This window comes from Brassica napus, chromosome A3 (assembly GCF_020379485.1).
Source record: "Brassica napus cultivar Da-Ae chromosome A3, Da-Ae, whole genome shotgun sequence".
Classification (NCBI taxonomy): Eukaryota; Viridiplantae; Streptophyta; class Magnoliopsida; order Brassicales; family Brassicaceae; genus Brassica; species Brassica napus.
Genome location: NC_063436.1, coordinates 3,697,457 through 3,716,607, shown reverse-complemented (window position 1 = coordinate 3,716,607; position 19,151 = coordinate 3,697,457). Strand labels below are relative to the sequence as shown.

At 40.5% G+C, this 19,151-nt stretch overlaps 6 protein-coding genes and 1 non-coding gene across 8 annotated transcripts; all 7 read right to left on the bottom strand.

The window, feature by feature from the left end:
* Positions 1–176: 176 nt before the first annotated feature.
* Positions 177–2,079, bottom strand: LOC106385740 (F-box/FBD/LRR-repeat protein At5g18770-like). The gene is made up of 4 exons (XM_013825644.3): positions 2,030–2,079; positions 1,012–1,948; positions 796–939; positions 177–717 (listed from the first exon to the last, which is right to left on the bottom strand). Exons 1-4 carry the CDS (start codon positions 2,059–2,061, stop codon positions 373–375), a joined length of 1,458 nt encoding a protein of 485 aa, XP_013681098.2. The 5' UTR covers positions 2,062–2,079; the 3' UTR covers positions 177–372.
* Positions 2,080–2,114: 35 nt separating this feature from the next.
* On the bottom strand, positions 2,115–5,144 carry LOC106443183. The gene is made up of 2 exons (XM_013884770.3): positions 4,540–5,144; positions 2,115–4,450 (listed from the first exon to the last, which is right to left on the bottom strand). The coding sequence occupies exon 2, from the start codon at positions 4,409–4,411 to the stop codon at positions 2,777–2,779; it is 1,635 nt and encodes a 544-aa protein (XP_013740224.2). The 5' UTR covers positions 4,412–4,450; positions 4,540–5,144; the 3' UTR covers positions 2,115–2,776.
* TRNAP-UGG lies at positions 2,418–2,489 on the bottom strand. The gene has a single exon. It is a non-coding gene; the product is annotated as a tRNA-Pro (tRNA).
* Positions 5,145–7,463: 2,319 nt separating the features above from the next.
* On the bottom strand, positions 7,464–9,757 carry LOC106443182. Its single transcript, XM_013884769.3, has 2 exons — positions 9,462–9,757; positions 7,464–9,274 (listed from the first exon to the last, which is right to left on the bottom strand). Exon 2 carries the CDS (start codon positions 9,228–9,230, stop codon positions 7,626–7,628), a length of 1,605 nt encoding a protein of 534 aa, XP_013740223.2. The 5' UTR covers positions 9,231–9,274; positions 9,462–9,757; the 3' UTR covers positions 7,464–7,625.
* A 193-nt stretch (positions 9,758–9,950) lies between these two features.
* LOC106434004 lies at positions 9,951–13,171 on the bottom strand. Of its 2 annotated transcripts, none has more exons than XM_013874849.3 (2): positions 12,944–13,171; positions 9,951–12,800 (listed from the first exon to the last, which is right to left on the bottom strand). In XM_013874849.3, exon 2 carries the CDS (start codon positions 12,367–12,369, stop codon positions 10,075–10,077), a length of 2,295 nt encoding a protein of 764 aa, XP_013730303.2. In that variant the 5' UTR covers positions 12,370–12,800; positions 12,944–13,171; the 3' UTR covers positions 9,951–10,074. The 2 variants fall into 2 exon arrangements, with proteins under 2 accessions (XP_013730303.2, XP_013730298.2); XM_013874844.3 differs by having other exon boundaries at positions 12,951–13,171.
* A 351-nt stretch (positions 13,172–13,522) lies between these two features.
* On the bottom strand, positions 13,523–16,235 carry LOC106433991. Its single transcript, XM_013874836.3, has 2 exons — positions 16,092–16,235; positions 13,523–15,897 (listed from the first exon to the last, which is right to left on the bottom strand). Exon 2 carries the CDS (start codon positions 15,808–15,810, stop codon positions 13,699–13,701), a length of 2,112 nt encoding a protein of 703 aa, XP_013730290.2. The 5' UTR covers positions 15,811–15,897; positions 16,092–16,235; the 3' UTR covers positions 13,523–13,698.
* A 192-nt stretch (positions 16,236–16,427) lies between these two features.
* On the bottom strand, positions 16,428–19,098 carry LOC106433984. Its single transcript, XM_048771284.1, is given in 4 exon segments — positions 16,428–16,751; positions 16,753–16,779; positions 16,781–18,593; positions 18,963–19,098. Coding segments are annotated over 3 exon segments (1,806 nt in total). The 5' UTR covers positions 18,527–18,593; positions 18,963–19,098; the 3' UTR covers positions 16,428–16,718.
* Positions 19,099–19,151: the final 53 nt, after the last annotated feature.

Below are 19,151 nucleotides of genomic sequence, written 5' to 3'. Positions count from 1 at the left end.
AGATTTCACTTGGCCTCAAAGAGTATTTCCAACAATCAATCTCATTTTGAAAGGAAAATGCTCTTAAACTAAGGAGACAAAAGTATGTTTATTTCAAACGGCCACTCTCCATTTCTTTCTCTTTATACCAGTTTACATTATAAATTTATAATCATCAAAATCTTATTCAAGTCAATAATAGAGACTCAAAATTCAATAAACATATATTCTAAGTGCGTAATCTTGAGACAAAGTTCAATAATAGAGACTCAAAATCATTCAACCAAAAACCAAATGGAGTAATCAGTACCTCACGTAGAAAAGGAAAGGAAAGGAAAGCAATGGGAATCAACCTAATGGCTGAGCCAACTAGTTTCATCTTCAACGCCAACTTCAGAACCTACGGGATCTTTCATAAACATACCCCTCAGGCCATGGATTCGGAGTTGGAACCACTGGAATAACGTCGAACTGAGACAAACCATAGCACCTTGAAGATTTCACGAGTTGTTCCAAGACACAAGGCTTGAGTGCACAATCCTTCAAACGCAGAACGAGCTTCTTGAGTGTAGTCGAGTTCTTCATAAAGTATCTAGCCAGTTTCAGTTCAGTAGCTATCTCCGTGACCGGGCTTTCCATTTCAACAGATTCGAGAGACGACACCAAACAACGAGGCAGCACGGTGGAGAGTCTAGTACTACTACTCCCTGCATCAGGATCATCATCAATAACCAATACCTGCCAACACAAATCTGACAGAATTCAAATCCAGATACTAATCTCAGAAGTTGAAAAGTTTAAAAGCAAAACTGTTACCAATGTAAAGTGTTTCAGATTGGGGCAGCTCTTGAGAACGATTGGCAATAGTTCAAGGGATGTGTTTAAGCTCATAGTGGCATGCAAACGAGTCAAGTCATGAAATTTGGGAGGTGGTTTCATATCATGGAAACTATACATAAACTGTAAGCAAAAGAGAAAGTGAGATTAAAAAAAAAAACAATGTTAAATGGGAACATTATATATATAGGGTACCTCCAGAGAGTTCCATGATATGGTCATATCTTCAACACCTGAAAGATTCTTGAAAAGACTGTAGACGATCTTCATTTCCGACGAGTATCGAAGCATAAAGTCGACATCAATATCAACTTTGAAAGACTCAGCCACACTGGTTATCTTAAAGCTTCTGAACTGGTAGTAATCCATGAGACTCAGATACTCGAGTTTCGGCGCATCAATCAATACTGAAGAATGTCCACGAACATAACAACGTTCCGCTCCTTTTAGAGTGAAGCTCTTAAGCGACGCTGAGCAGACACGTAAAGCCACCATAACATCATCTCTACTGAGGCTTATCTTCAGAACTTCGAGAACCGGAGAGGAGGAGATCAGCGCCTCTGCAGCCGCGTCACTAGGCATAACAACGTCTTCCAAGTACATGATCTTGAGACAAGGCAAGGAAAGAGACTTCAAATCATCGTTCAGCCTAACGTAATGGAGCTTTAAGCAGACAAACGCCTCACACACGGAGAGTGTTAAGGGCGTCGCAATGTTATCAACGCCAAGTTTTTCAAACCGATTCTCGACTTGGAAACGTTCGATCTTGCGCATATCGACTCTACCGAGACAGGGCTGGTAAAGAGAAACGTCGCTGTAGAAGACATCGTGGTCAATGGTTAACTTGAACTCACGCAAGTAGCAGTTGCCTTGGAAAGCAAGAAACTCGTCGATGAAATCAACGCAGACTTTGTCGCTAGGGAAATAAGAGCTGTCTAGTTCTAACCTAGGAACCCATTTCCAGAGATGTCTCCATCGAGAAGACAAAACACTTGTCCAAACAGCTTCGTCGATGGTGAGAAAGCCGAGTATGTGACATAACAAAGGATCAGGTAATGAGCTTATCCTATCTTCCTCACTGATAACAACACGTTCTTCTCCCTGTCGAACTGAACTAGACGAGACACCTAACCTGATGAGATTATTACAAAAATGCAAAACTTTAATTTCCTTACAAAAGCAATTGCATACGAAGAGGCAAAGAGGAGCTTACCGCTTTTGGGACTTGTAGAAGAGCTTCTCCATTGAAGCTAGCTCTCTCCTGTTTATTCAATCTACCGAGTGATCGTCTCTCTGAGATTTTAGGGTATGAGAACGTTACATCAAGTGAATGAGATTAATATATAGAGTCGTTTTTCTCTTTCTTCGTTAAAAAGTCACGGCGAGATTTTAGCCTTTTAGGATTTGAGAACGTTACATCAAGTGAATGAGATGAAATGAAATACTGTATATAGAGTCGTTTTCTCTTTCTTCATTAAAAAGACACGGCCGTGATTTTAGGATTTGAGAACGTTACATCAAATGAATGAGATGGGATATATAGAGCCGTTTTCTTTTTCTCATTGAAAAGTCACGGCCGTAAAATATATGTTAAAAAAAAAGGGGCGTTCCGAGAATCGAACTCGGGACCTCTCGCACCCAAAGCGAGAATCATACCACTAGACCAAACGCCCTTGATGCTTTATGATAACACTAGGCTAAAGACAACGCAAAGCTGAAGCTTAAACATGATTCCTTACGATTTTATAATAACATCTTTAGATTTGCTGCAAATTTTCAGTGCTTAAACTTTTCATTCTAATGAACAACATAGAGAAAGTCTTTTCCTACACTTGTCAAAACACAAGATTTTAACCCAACAAAAGAACAACCATGGAGAAAAGGCTAAGTTTAAACTCTCTTATATCTCCCAGTCAAGAACACCAAAAAGCTAACAAAACGGAACCCTTCCCTCGCATCCTTATGGGCCAAGAGGTAACGCTTTCTTATCAACTTCAAAGAGCACTTCCATCTCTCCATCTACCTCTTTGGTTACACGGGAAGCAGGAAGCGGATGAGAGAATCTGAGCATTTTCGACTGTGGGATTGTAAATATCACTCCTGTCCCATCCTCCTCATGACAATAAGATGGCCTACTCTTAGCTGCTCTGAAGAAATGATTTTTCTCTTCACTAGTAACCAAGGCACGCTCCAACGCTAAAACCTTGTAGTTCAAGGCGTCATCAAGAACTTCAACGACTTCAAAGTCCAAGTCGTGTTCTTCTAGTGCTACCAAATCATAGTGAGGAACCCAGTCTGTGTAAATCATCCACACTTGGCCGATCTTGGGGAGAATGGTACATTCATTTCCATCAATGGAGGTTTCAGGAAATATCTGATGTGTAAGGTGTTGTGGATAGAATATTGAGCAACTTTTAGGCACCGAGAAAGTTCCACAACCAACAGGCATTCTCTTGTCCTTCCACTTGATGACATTCTCAGGGAACGAAGTAGCCTTTAAACGAGATACATGAATCTTTAACTCTGCTGCCTCATCGAATGCCTGAGTTAGTATGATCTTCTGAATCCTACCGTAGAACCGAGGCGTGAAATCGTAATCTCCACCAAATGCCCAGAACTGACCAGTTTGAAAAACCTTTCCCGTATGCTTACTCGGAAAGCAGAGAGCTTCTGGTTTAGGCCTTGGGATCAGATGGGAAGGGATGTCTTTCTCTTCAACTTTTTCAGGTAACGCAGCTTGGTCCAACTCATAAGCATCTTTCGGTAAGCCTTTTGCTTCAAAGCCTGTCAGTTTGAAGGAAGGGATCATGTGGGAGAACTGATATATATCCTGAGGCAGAATCTGAGATGTGTCTGAATCACCACCAGTTCCCATTCGAAACATGTCTGCAACACCAGTTCCCATTCGAAAGAAGACACTTGCAAAGCCTTTTGCTTTATGCAAGAACGCAACAGATACACCAGTTCCATCAGCGTGATCAGACAGAATCTCCACAATGTCATACTCATATCTGCGGTGAGAATCAGGCTCTGAAGACCAGTTGATATCCCAGTTCTTGAATAGAGCCCAAGTCTCGCCTTTTCTCGGTGAAACAGTGAGATGACCGGTGTTGCCTCCTTCCTTGCAATGTATGACATGTGAGAACATCGAACAGTCTTTCATGTTCTCATTTTTCCCAAGCCTGAACTGACCAGCAGAAACAGGCAAGTCTTGTTCAAACCATAGTATCTCTCTCTCATCATCTGGATCTGCCTCTAAGTGTGTGATCCTTAATCCAAACAAAGGAGCTGAAACTTTTCGGATTCTGGCATACAACCTAGGCATCCCATCCACATTATCATACATAGCCCAAGTCTGCCCAGCCAAAAAGTTTACTTCTTTCCGGAGCTTCTCAAAGTCGTTAAACTTGAGACCAGCACCGTCATCATTAGACCCACCAAGCTCGTTCCTCTTTCTCTTGTCGCCAACGCTCACAGCACAACTCACACGAGGGGAGTGAACAGCTTCATCAGAAGCAGAATAAAATGCTGCAGTACCGGTCCCTTTCATCAACGTCTCTGCAACAGCTTTCCTTTTCGAAGTGATATCCATCATCAGACAAATAAAGTATAAGCACAAGACGACTTTCACCTCCTGCGGAAGATACATTATATACTTTAGTACTGATTAGATAATGCTCAAGCTCCCCATAAGGAAGAAGAAGGACGTTTTAAGGAGCTCACTCTGTTTAATAGGTCGACGTCGGAGCAGGGAGTACTGTGGGCAGCAAGGTTCCGTCGTCTTTGGTGGATAACAAAGCTCTCTCCTCTCTCTCACTCTTTTTACAGGTTTTGCTCTCCTCTCAAACATTTCACGGCACTAAAAAGAGCCCTAATTCCCCAATTCATTTTGGCGGGAAAATATCTCGGAGAAGGAGAGTATAAATGGGCTAACGATCATTATGAGCCCAACAAGCCCAAGCTAAATATTTTGTATTTTGCATTAAAAACACCTTCTTTGTTTTTCACTTATAATCATTGATCAAGAGCCACATTTTGGAGCCTACAATTGGATTAGAGAGATAAGATGGTGGATGCTAAAGTTTTTGAAGAATGTACATTATCTTGGGTGGGAAGAAACGCAAAACAAGTGGCTGATACGTTAGCAAAATCTAATATTCCAAATAAAAATTTAATTTTGTACCAACAGTGATTACTAATCCTCTAAATGAGAATTATATACACTCAAGTTAATATCAATAAAATATTGGTTATAAAAAAAATCATTGATTAGTTTTTATCCTTAGGATTTGAATTTTGAAAATTACCAAAATTTTCTCTCTAGCATCCCCCCCCCCCCCCCGTTTATCTCTCCCTCTCTCTCAAGCTGTTTCGACTGACAATTGTTTCTCTTTAGACATAACCGATTTTCAGAAATCGGGAATCCAATTCAAATAAATAAAAAATTAACTGATAATTTTCACATCAAAATTATATACATATATATATATATATAAATATCAACTTAAATAATTGTAGAATAAAAAATAATCTAATTTGATAACACTACTTTATTCATTTTAGTTTTACTATTAGTTTTATGTATGTATAAATCATAAATATGAAACAGATTTAGAAGTTTATTTTGTACTAATTTTATATACCAATTTTTAATATCATTTTCTCTTATTCAATGTATGGCATGTTTTATATAATTACATTAATACATATACAAACTATAAACATGGATAAACTAGGGTCATTCCAATGTTTAAATTTACTGGGATCAAGTCAGAATTTATCATGGTTTTACATTTAAAACCAATTGATAATAATTGGATTAATTCAAATCTCTTATATATTAGTCATGTAAATCCGATATAAAAGTTTGAGCAAATTAGCTCAATATATTTAAAAGGGTGGGATACCATATAAATGGGGAAAAATGATAATGATGGGGGGAAGAAAATTGGAGGGATATAGGGTATGTAGTGCAAATAGGGGATATTTGGTGTGTATGGAGTAGAAATTCTCTAAAAGTTTTATATTTTTACCCCTGTTTCAAACTACGCTAGGCGCTAGTCAGGCGGCAATCCCGGGCCTAGCAAGTTACCAAAAAATCGGGGATTAAGCGGAGATTAAGCGGGCCTAGTTTTTTGTACTTTTATTATGTTTATATGTGGATATATATAAGTATATGCGTATTATGGCAAAGAGGATGATGTCTCCCAGTGGTTTGGTCTTTGATCTGGCGCACTATCAACCCGGGTTCGATGCTCCTTTCTTTCATTTTTATTATTTTCAATTATTTATCTCTCTGAAAAGGACACCAAATCTTGATCTATATAAAGACTCCTACATGATTGAAACATTTCAAGATATTTGGACTTCTTAATAAGGCCCCAAAAAAGTCTTTATTAGTTAAGATTTTTTTTTTTGAGTTTTTTATTGGTCTGATTTATTTAATAATCGGTCGCCTAATCGGTAAATGAGCCGATTAATCGGTTATTGGGCCGATTAATTGGTGACCGATTTTCTGGTCCGATTATGGTAAATTCGGGGCGGTTGGTCTTTATAATAAATCGGACCAATAAAAAACTCAAAAAAAAAATCTTAACTAATAAAGATTTTTTGGGGCTTTATTAAGAAGTCCAAATATCTCGAAGGCTTATTATAAAGGCCGAATATCTTGAAATGTTTCAATCATGTAGGAGTCTTTATATAGATCAAGATTTGGTGTCCTTTTCCTTTAGTAACCCATGTAGGACTTTTTCTCAGAGAGATAAATAATTGAAAATAATGAAAATGAAAAAAACTCCTACATGATTGAAAATCCCCAAAAAATGAAAATCTTAACTAATAAAGATTTTTTGGGGCTTTATTAAGAAGTCCAAATATCTCGAAGGCTTATTATAAAGGCCGAATATCTTGAAATGTTTCAATCATGTAGGAGTCTTTATATAGATCAAGATTTGGTGTCCTTTTCCTTTAGTAACCCATGTAGGACTTTTTCTCAGAGAGATAAATAATTGAAAATAATGAAAATGAAAGAAATGAGCATTGAACCCGGGTTGATAACGCGCCAGATCAAAGACCAAACCGCTGGGAGACATCATCCTCTTTGCCATAATACGCATATACTTATATATATATCCACATATAAACATAATAAAAGTACAAAAAACTAGGCCCCGCTTAATCCCCGATTTTTTGGTAACTCGCTAGGCCCGGGATTGTCGCCCGACTAGCGCCTAGCGTAGTTTCAAACAGGGCATTAACCTTAGGAGAAGGTCTCAGCTATTGACAACCAAAATGTTACTAACTTTGTCTTCTTATGTGAAAGCAGAGGAGAGAGAGAAGCATGGTACATATGATAGCTGTACATAGCTGAGACATTAGGGCTAAGAAAGGTTTATGAGAAGAGACGCAGCTTTATCACTTACAAATCGTGTTCTTTTCTTTTCTTTTTGTGTTCAAACAAATTGTGTTTAACCAAGTTATCTAGTGGATTTATGATCAAGTAGCACTCTCAGTTGAGACTTGAACACAAATTGTGTGCTTTTACTGCTTTATCTCTTAAACACACGCGTGATCGAACAAAGATGGACAAGTGAGAGTTTACGTATGAAACTAACCAAAGATTCTAGCGTTTTCATCAACAAACCACATGGAGAAAGTATTTTCATACATTGTCAAACTACATACTATCCCGTTAGATTTAAAACCAACAAAAGAAAAGACTTATGTTTAAGCGTCTTTATATCTCTCCAGCAAAGGACACCAAAAAGGTAACAAAAAGGAACCCTTCCCTCACATCCTTTGCTCAACGGTCACCACCCATAAGGTAACGCTTTCTTATCAACTTCAAAGAGCACTATCATCTCTCCATCTACCTCTTTGGTTACACGGGAAGCAGGAATCGGATGAGAGAATCTGAGCATTTTCGACTGTGGGATTGTAAATATCACTCCTGGCCCATCCTCATCATAACAATAAGATGGCCTACTCTTAGCCGCTCTAAAGAACTTATTCTTCTCTTCACTAATAACCAAGACTTGCTCCAGCGCCAAAACCTTGTAGTTAAAGGCGTCATCAAGAACTTGGACCATGTCAAAGTCCAAGCAGTGTTCGTCTAGTGCTCCGACACCAAAGTGAGGAGCCCAAAGTCTGTAAATCACCCACAACTGGCCAACCTTGGGGAGAATGGTGCATTCGTTTCCATCCATGGAGGTCTGAGGAAATATCTGATGTGTAAGGTGTTGTGGATAGAGCGTTGAGCAATTTTTAAGCATCGAGAATGTTCCACAGCCAACAGGCATGCTCTTGTCCTTCCACTTGATGACATTCTGAGGGAATGAAGTAGCCTTCAAACGACATACATGCACCTTTGTTTCTGCTGTCTGCTCGAATGTCTGAGTTACGGTGATCTTCTGAATCCTACCGTAGTACCGAGGCGTGTCATCGTAATCTCCACCAAATGCCCAGAACTGACCAGTTTTAATAACTTTTCCTTCACTGCTCGGGAGACAGAGAGCTTCTGGTTTAGGGACTGGGATCAGATGGGAAGGGACGGGTTTCTCTTGGACTGTTGTTGCAGGTAACGCAGCTTGGTCCAGCTCATAAGCATCTTTTGGTAAACCTTTTGCTTCAGTTCCAGTCAGTTTGAAGGAAGGGATCATGTGGGAGAAACGATATAAACTGTGAGATGGAACCTGAATCATGTCTGAATCATCACCAGTTCCCATTCGAAAGAAGACGCTAGCAAAGCCTTTTGCTTTATGCAAGAACGCAACAGACACACCAGTTCCATCAGCGTGATCAGACAGAATCTCAACGATCTCATACTTGTAACTGCTGTGAGAATCAGGCTCTGAAGACCACTTGATAATATCCCAATTCTTGAATAACGCCCAGGTCTCTCCTTTTCTTGGTGAAACAATGAGATGACCAGTGTTGCTTCCTTCCTTGCAATGTATGACATGTGAGAATAACGAACAGTCTTTTGTATTCTCATTCTTCCCAAGCCTGAACTGACCAGTAGAAACAGGCAAGTCTTGGTCAAACCATAGTACCTCTCTCTCATCATCAGGATCTGGCTCTAAGTGTGTGATCCTTAACCCAAAGGAAGGAGCTGAAACTTTCCGGATCCGGGCATACAACCTAGGCATCCCATCAACTTGATCATAAAGAGCCCAAGTCTCCCCAACCGAAAAGTTTACTTCTTTCCGCAGCTTCTCAAAGTCGTTAAACTTGAGACCAGCACTGTCATCATTAGACCCACCAAGCTCATTCCTCTTTCTCTTGCCGCCAACACAACTCAAACGAAGGGAGTGAACATTTACATTTTCATCAGAAGCAAAATAATATGCTGCAGTACCGCTGCTTCCTTTAATAAAAGCTTTACTTCTAAGAAGCTCGTTCGAAGTGATATCCATCACCAAACGAAGAAAGTAATACGCAACTCAAGAAGACTGGCTTCCTGCAGAAGATACTTTAAAACATTGGTAAGAAAGGTTCAAGCTTTCCGTAAAATCAAAAAAAGGGCTAAATGTATAGCAATATCTAAAGCAAATCAAACCAAAAATAGAGTAATAACCCTTATTTCGGATGTGAAAATGGGAATTAACAAAAGATAAAAACATTGTAGGTAGGCACCATCGACTGACCGATTTGATCAAATTATGCAGCAACAGAGCCCAAACCGCAGTGGTCGCCGGCGGAAACTTTTGATAGCAACACCCTCTTCATGAGAATAGTCCACTAGCATTGGCGGGAAAATAATTTAATCTATGGATACCCTAATTTATTAACCCAGAGATTCGGGTTTAGATTATAAACCGGAAATAGCCGAATAGACCGGTTCAGTTTGGTTTTCGATATACTCCATTTAACCGATGGGTGTAGCTTTTTGGCAGATCGATTTCCTGATTGCAAAAAAAGTAATAATTGATAAAATAATTTAACGTTTTTAAACACGGTTAATTATGTTATTACATTCTACTGTAAAAGAACTATATTGAACAACTAATTAAACAACTAAAACTAAATGGACTTTCACAATATAAATGACGTTTAGAAAAGTTGTTTTTTTTTAATATAATAGTTGAGTTGGGTTAAAGTTCCAATTAGACATACTTAAACAATCATATGCTTAGTTCATCTCGAAAATAGCATCAGATTATAAGAGAATTTTTTAGATCTTAATCCAAGAAGGCAAGACCATAACTGTTGACAAAACACACCAAAAGCTAACAAAAAGGAACCTACGACCCTTAAACCTCAATGATCTTGAGCCCTCCTCACGTTTGTAGGTAATGCTCTGCAATCAACTTCAAAAAACTCTTTCAACTCTCCCTGCATCTCCTCTGTTACACGAGAAGCAGGAATCTGATGAGAGAATCTGAGAATTTTCGACTTTGGGATTGTGAATATCACTTCTGTCCCATCCTCACCATCACAATCAGTATGCCTACACTCAGCTGCTCCAAAGAGTATCCTTTTCACTTCACCTTCACCGGAAGACAACACATGCTCCAAAGCTAAAACCTTGTACCCCAAGTCATCATCAAGAACTTCGACAACGTCATACTCACAGCACCCCACCTCCTTGAACTCTTTCTGGCAAGTCCAGGATCTGTACACAGCCCAAACTTCCCCAATCTTGGGGAGAATGGTGTATTCACTTCCATCCAACGAGGTTTGAGGCACTATCTGATGTGAAACATCATCTGCAGTAATCACATCGTTGATTCTCCTCACCAAGAAAGTCCCACAGCCAACAGGCATTCTCTTGTCCTCCCACTGGATCACTTCCCCATTGAAAGGCTTAGCCTTTAACCGTCCCACGTGTAGTTTAAACACCGCTTCCTCCTCAAACGCTTGTATAAGAGTAATCTTCTGAATCCTACAGTAGTGAAGAGGCAACGTATCATCATTACCACCACTGTAGAACGACCATATCTGGCCTGTTTGAAAAACCTTTCCCTTGTTGGGAAAGCAAAGAGCTTCCGGTTTAGTCTCTGCGTAGAGATGACAAGGGACAACTCTCTCTTCGATTGTTTCAGGTAACGCAGCTTGATCCAGCTCGTAAGCATCTTTCGGCACACCTTTTATATCAACTCTTTTCATTTTGAAGGAAAGGATGTTATGAGAGAAACGGTATAAACTCTGAGATGGGATTTGAATAACGTCTGCTTCTCCCATTCGGAAGAAGACACTTGCAAAGCCTTTTGCCTTGTGCAAGACGGCAACGGATACTCCTTCATCAGTGGTGTTGGACAAGATCTCAACGATGTCGTACTCGTAACTGCGGTGAGAGTCTGGCTCTGAAGACCAGTTGATAATGTCCCAGTTCTTGAAAATGGCCCATGTCTCTCCTTTTCTCGGTGAGACTGTGAAGTTACCAGTCATGATGCTTCCTTGGCAACGAATGGGATGTGAGAATAGGGAACGGTCTTTGGTGTTCTGGTTTTTACCAAACCTGAAGTTACCAACGGAAACAGGCAGGTCTTCTTCAAACCACTGGATCTCTTTCTCGTCAACTGGATCTGGTTCTAAGTATGTGATCCTAAGGCCAAAGGAAGGAGATGAAACTTTTCTGATTAGAGCGTAATGTCTAGGCATCCCATCTGCTTTGTCATAGAGAGCCCACGCCTGGCATTCTGAAAATTTTGCATCTTCCCTCCGTTTATTAAAGTCGTTGAACTTCAGACCAGCACACTCAGACATCTTTGGTTGTACTGGTACAACATCTCCTGAACCTGAATCACATAAACCAGGGGTTTTGTTCTTTTCATTCAACTTTTGATTGTTGCTGATGACATTAGGCAATGTTGTTACTTCAGGACGATCAGCCTCACATAGTTGCTTCCCCCATTCTGACGCTTCTAGCCTTCCTGCTGCATCTCCATCATCATTGAATCCTCTTCTGTTATTATCTACAGCCTTGTCAAGAACATCTTCAGAGTGTTTATCCACCTCAAGATTCCCTGAGTTCCCTATTATATCTGGCAATGCTACTTCAGAACAGTTAACTTGATGGAGTAGCTTCCCCCATCCTGACTCTTCTTGCCTTCCTGCATCTCCATTATCATTGAATCCTCTTCTGTTATTGTCAACAACATCTTCAGAGTTCTCCACTACTGTTCCCACTTGAGCATCTTGATTCCTATCCATCTTCTGATTCAGGTTTATGGCATTTGAAATTGGGTCTTCAGTAGTAGAAAGATCAACCACATGGACTTGCTTTACGCTTTCAGAATCTTCTCTTGCACCTCCACTATCAATGGTAACTCTTTTGTTCTTGTGTAGAGCACTGTGGTTTCCAGCATTGTAACTTTCCCCACACTCGTTCCTCTGTCTCTTCTCACCAACCTTCACAGCACAGCTCAAACCAGGAGAGCTTGCCTTCCCAGAGAAATGCGTGCCTTGATTCTTACTCGTGGCTGTCTTCTTCGGTTGGAGCGATGATGAACTCACTTCAACCGTTTTGAACTTCTTCTTGCACTTACAAACGAACCATTTGTTGGTCCATTTGATCGGGAAACGATACTTGAACTTACAAAATGGACACATAGCACAAAATCTTGGACTGAGACTAGATGGTGCAGTCTTAGGCTGAACCTGGTGGCTCTTCGGTGTTGGTGCATGACTTTCGGTGTTGGTGCCTGGCTCTTCGGTGTTGGTGCAACCAAACTGCTCCTAGTAATATGATTTTGACTCGACACACTTTTCTCCGTGGTAGACAAGCTTGTCTGGGTTGCTTTATCCTTTGTTGGAATGCCTTTAAAAACAGATTCGCTAGCAAAGAACTTCAAGTAGCAAGAATGACATCGTGTGGGTTTGTTGAGAAGGCTAATGTAGGATTTGTACCTGACGCTACAAAACGGACATATAGTCCAAACCATCGAACGGTCACTTGATTGAGCTGTAGTGGAAGTCTCTGAAGCTTCGTTCATGATGGTGATATCCATCAAAGAATCTAATAACTTGCTTCTCTTTGGATCCTGCAAGAAGAATACAATACAGTTTATGGAAAGCCAAAGCATGTGTTCTTTGATAGCATTTCGAATCAAAACAAATTAAGAAGAACCCTAAATCAAGCGTGTGTACATTAAGAAAGTTAAAGACAAGACATTTGGATACATACTACTAACCGATTCAGACAATAGCGGGAGCAGGAGCAAGAAGCTGTCACACAGGGCTGAGACGTTTGCCGGAGAAAAGAGAGATGATTCGTCGTACAAGAGAATGTAGCTAAATTAGAAATATACATTCTTCTTTTTAGCGGGAAAAGTCCAACCGCTAATGGCGGGAAACAAAAAAATGTTATATCTTCATATTATTTTATTTTATTTTATTTAAAACACACATTATAATATTTTGATCATTTATGCTTTAGTTTGTGTTTCTGAAATTGAGTTTGAATATGTGTTTTGTTGGTCGGATTTTTTCTAGTAAATTTGATAATTCGATGCTAAATTTTGTAAAACTATATCAGATACACATGATTAATAATAAGAACTGCAGATGAAGAAGCTGCTAAGAGATGACACAAACGTTGAGATTTACTTCAGCTCAAAACACATACTGTATATGCAAGAAGGAGAGAGCTTGATAAACACTTAACACAGAACTACTATTGAATCAAATGACTAGTAACTAACTAAACATGGAGAGAGTTCAGTAAGTTTCTCAGTCTGATCTAAACCACTTGCTCTTTCCTACATTATCATCTCAAGATTCATGACTTTCCATAGATTTGAACCAACAAAAGAAAAACATCCATAAACCATGAATAAAGTCTTAAAACAAGATCAAACCTTGAGAGTCAGAATGCACCAAAAAAGCTAACAAAAGGGACTTATCTTTCTCTGACATCCGTTGCTCAACGCTCTTGTCACCTCACAATACAGATACTGCTGTAGAATCAAGTTCAAAAAGCTCTTTCAACTCTCCATCTATCTCCTTTACTACCCGGGAAGCAGCAATCTGATGAGAGAACCTCAGCATTTTCGACCTTGGGATTGTAAAGATCACTCCTGACCCATCATCATCATCAAAATCAAGTGGCTTGCTCTCAGCTGCTCTAAACACTCTCTTTTTCCTTTCATCTTCCTCAAACTGCAACGCAGGCTCCAACTCCATCACCTTATAGTCCAAGGCATCATCAAGAACCTCTACAATCCCATAGTCCACGTAGTTCTTTTCCATTTCATAGACACTAAGGTAAGGAGTCCAGAATCTGTATATCGCCCACACTTCACCAATCTTGGGAAGAATAGTATATTCATTTCTTTCCTTTACAGGCACTATCAGATGTGAGAAACGATCAAGAGTGAGCGCTAAGGAGCCTTGAGTCAGCAAGTAAGTTCCCCAACCAACAGGCATTTTCTTGTCCGCATATCTCCTCTCCTCCCAAGGGATGATATCCTTAGGCAGAGGTGTAGCCTTAAACCGAAACGCGTGCATTTTGTAAACTGGAGCCTGCTCAAACGCTTGAGTTACACTGATCTTGTAGAGCCTACAGTAGTCTCTAGGCATGTTGTCAAAACATCCGATGTATGACCAGATCTGGCCAGCTTGAAAAACCTTTCCATTTATAGTAAAGCTGAGCTCTTCTTGTTTAGGCTTTGGAGCCGCTAATAGGTGTGAAGGGATGGTTACCTCTGCAATTTTTTCTGGTAACGCAGCTTGGTCCAGCTCATAAGCATCTTTTGGTAAACCTTTTGCTTCAGTTCCAGTCAGTTTGAAGGAAGGGATCATGTGTGAGAATTGATACATATTCTGAGGTAGAATCTGCGATGTGTCTGCCTCACCAGTTCCCATCCGAAAGAAGACACTTGCAAAGCCTTTTGCTTTATGCAATAAAGCAACAGATACACAAGCAGCTCCATCAGTGTAATAATCTGACAAAATCTCAACAAACTCATACTCATAATTGCGGTGAGAATCAGGTTCTGAAGACCAGTTCATATCCCAGTTCTTGAATAACGCCCATGTCTCTCCTTTTCTTGGTGAAACAGTGATGTGACCAGAGTTGCTTCCTCCTTCGTTGCAGTGGATAACATGTGAGAATAACGAACGCTCTTGAGTGTTCTGATTTTTCCCAAGCCTGAACTTACCAGCAGAAACAGGCAAGTCTTCTTCAAACCACTGGATCTCTTCCTCATCATCAGGATCTGGCTCTAGATATGTGATCCTCAGCCCAAAAGAAGGAACTGAAACTTTTCTGATGAGAGCATACTGTCTAGGAACCTTATCTGTTGTGTCATAGAGAGGCCAGACCTGGCCAACTGCAAAGTTTACTTCTTCCCTCACCTTATCAAAGTCGTTAAACTTCAAATCAGCAGCACATTCAGCAATCTTTGGTTTTACATCACCTCCTGAACTTGAATCACATAAACCAAAGTTGTCATCCACCTTAGCATTCCCAGAGCTTGACGCTTCATCTCCATTAGCAGCAACCTCTTCCCTCTTTCTCTTCTCACCAACAACCTTCACGCCACAGCTCAAACCAGAGGAATAATTTTTCTTACTCCCGGGTTTCAACTCCAAGAACAATTTGTTGAACAACGCCTCGCCTGACCTAGCAAGGACCTCCATTGCAATGGTCTCCCCATGGCACTTCTCACAAACGAACCATTTGTCCACATACAATTTAAGAAAACGCTCTCTATGCCCACAGTCTCGACACGAGGTCCAAAAGCTTGGACGTGTGTTGGAAGCAACTGGATGGCTCTGCTGTATACCACAGAGCCTCTTAATCAGCACCCTCTTGTGCATTATATCCTTAGATGATGAGTCTTTCCCTGGTAAAAGACCTTGACGAGGTATCTCACGCGCGTAGAACTCCTTGTTGCAAGATCGACACGTGTTCGACATGTGGAAAAAGCTTCTATGCAATCTGTACCACGCCATACACTCTGTACACCAAGTCCAGAACTTTTGAATGGCAGTGGAAGGACTCTCTTTATTAATCCAAGTCTCTGTAACGCCGTTGATGGTGAGATCCATCTTCTAACAAACGACGACACGACAAGGCGGGTTGTGTTGGGTCTCTGAGCAAATTTTGAAGAGAGGTTCCTGTGTCGTGGGTTCCTCCTGTAGGAGAAGATTACACTATTATTATTTATGGTTGTCAGATGAGAATATAACCCTAAAGCACGAGTCTTTATACTAAGGAAACCAAATATCACAAATCCTAGGTTGAGCAATTAAGACTAGAGTTCATGTGCAGGATGATGAGTGATGGCAAGACAACAACAAAACAAGACGTTTGGATACAATCTACTTACCGAATCACGCAATATCGGAAGGAAATAGCAAACAGCGGTCGGTCGTAAGTGGCGGAGAGTTTTGCCGGAGGGGGAAAAATAAGAGAGAGCGATTCGTCTCGCACACGTGCGATAAAGTCACGTGCCATAAAGTGCAACTTAAAATATCTCCTTTTAGCGGGAAAAAGTCTAGTCAGCAATGGCGGGAAACAAATTAAAATATGATAAACGTAGTAAAATATCAAAAGAATCATATGAATTTTCTGATTACAGAATAATTGTGTCAGGTTTAAGGAAGATTTAAAGAAGAAGAGAATGTTGGTTTGATGTTTTTTATTTAACTTTAAACAAATCATATATTACAATAATTAACATTTACTTAGTTTGTCTTTGCAAAAAGTTTTGAACATTAAACGTTTCTAGTCTTGTTTTTCAACTAATATGAAACCACACCTAAAGGCCAACGTAAGGATTAATTCACCACAAAAACACAGTTTCACACCAAACTACAGATAACTCCTACTTTATAGATAAGGGAGTTAACAATGAATCAAGAGACTACTCAACCTGAAGAAAGTTCAGTGACTTCATCATAAAAAAGGTCAATCTTTGCTCTTCCTTTTCACTGTGTTGTCTCAGCTCTACAAGTCAGAGAATCAACTTAACAGGCAATACCTCGAAAACTAGGTTCATAGACTTCTTGCAAAGCTTCCATGCATCTCCTTTGTTACTTTCGAAGTAGGAACTTGATGCGAGAATCTAAGCAGTTCACATTTCGGAATCGTGAATCTCACGTCCTCGCCATCCATCCAATGCTCAGCAGCAGCCACATACACCGAACCACAACCCTTAGAATCAACTGATTCAAAGCCACCATCAGGAGCCAAGAGCAAAACCTTGTAGTCCATTTTATCATCAAGAACTTCCACAAGATCATAACTCTGTGATTGAAGATCAGCGACTTTGATGCCATCACTCCAGTTTCTGTATATTGCCCAGACATCACCAGCCTTGGGCATGATGCTGTAATCATCCCCATCTCCAGAGGAGTCTTGGCTTACCAGACGTGAAAACAAATCAAGATCAGTGAATATCTCGAGAACTTTTCTCGCCCGGAAGTTCCCACAGCCGATGGGCATCTCCTTGTCAATCCACTGGATCACGCCTTTGATAGGTCTAGCCTTAAGACGACCTATATTCAATTTAACTACAGGGTCTTGCTCAAAGGCCTGAACAAACGTGATCTTCTGAATCTTGCCATAGAACCGGGGAAAGTTATCGTCACCGCTGCAGAATGACCAGACTTGCCCTGTTTGAAAAGTTATTCCTTTACTAGCAAAGTATACACATTGAGAATGTGTGTTATCCTCCTCAGAGTTTGACACTGTAGGCTCCTCTAGTAGATGTAAAGGGACGTCAATCTCTTTGATGTTTTCTGGTAACGCTGCTGGATCCAGCTCATAAGCACCTCGAGGAGGAACACCTTCTGCTTCTACTCCAGTCATCTTAAACGACGGAACACGATGGGAGAACTGTTCTGTGTAGCCACTACGAATGTAAGATTTAGCTACTTCCTTAGCAAAGCGACAGAATACACTTGTAAAGCCTTTTGCTTTATGGAGGAATCCAACAGGTGCATCAGCAGATATATGAGCATCTTCTTCTGGCACGATTTCGACAAATGCGTAGTTGTATTTACGGTGAGAATCGGGATCAGCTGACCAGTCAATGTCCCGGTAGCTCCAGGAGTGTTTGTAGCGACCCTTGAAGATAGCCCATGTCTCTCCTTCTCTGGGGTAAACGCTGAATCTTCTACCTGCGCTGCTGCTTCCTTCGTTGCAATGAACAAGATGAGAGAACCTTCTGTGATCTTTTATGTCCTCGCTTTTCCCGAGTTTGAACCAACCAACGGAAACAGGCAAGTCTTTTTCGTAGCTCTGTAGTTCTTCCTTGTCATCTGGGTCAGGCTCAAGCCATGTGACGCTAAGACAGGAACCGGGAGCTGAGACTTTTGTGATCTGAGCGTACAGTCTAGGCATCCCATCCACTTTATCATCATAAAGAGCCCATGTCTGACCAACTGCGAAATTTCTTACTTCCCTCAGCCTATCAAAGTCATTAAAAGTTGAATAATCCTGCTTTGCTCTCGCTGGCTCTTCTCCTGATTCTTCTTTTACCAAAGACCCTTTAAGATTCATGTTGTTTTGCACCTCAAAAGCCTGTCGCTTGCTAAACAAAGACATCTGAGACTGAGAAGACTGCTCTCCTCCATCAAAACCAAATTTTTTTATAGCCTTGGTGTCACCAACTAAAATAACTTCTTCAGCCTCTCTTTCTCCACTCACCAATCCTTCCCTCTTTCTCTTCTCACCGTGGTGACGTGGCATCTGTTCGACACCAGATGGATAAAGCTCTCCATCACCATCACCATCACCATCACGGTTGGTCTCTTCCATTAATGTTCTAGCTTTGAGTCTCTCCCCTCTAGTATGATCTCTACTTGGTAAAGTTCAATCCTTTTCACTAACAACAATGAAACAAATAGAGTAATCAAACACCAAGCCAACGTTAAACAAATTTTCACAAGATTAACTGCAATAAGCAAAATGTATTCCTCAAGGAGGCATATACTCAACATTCAAGCACAGCGTAAATAAAAATAGAGTAAAACTTTCAAAAAGACAAGGCAATAAGAAGTAAGCTACTGAAAATTTCAAAACCTCAAACCCTAGCGATGTGTAACGATAGAGAGAGTAATACTCAATGGTCAATGCTAAGAGAGCCAGATACAGCGATAGAAGCCAGGAAAGTATAATAGAGACTTAAATCGAATATATCGGCGGTGTGTTTTGCCACCGGATAAGGAAGAAGAAAGGTGGTTAAAGAGCTCACACAGTCTACGAGGCCGACGTCGGAGAGAAACTGTGACGAAGGTTCCGTTCGTCTTCGGAGGAGAACGAATAATTTCACTCTCTTACTTTTTTTTGTGCGCTACTCGATTTACCGCTTTCCCCCTCTTTTCACGGCGGTAAAAAAGCCCATTTCCCAATTCAATTTGGCGGGAAATATCTTATAGAGAAG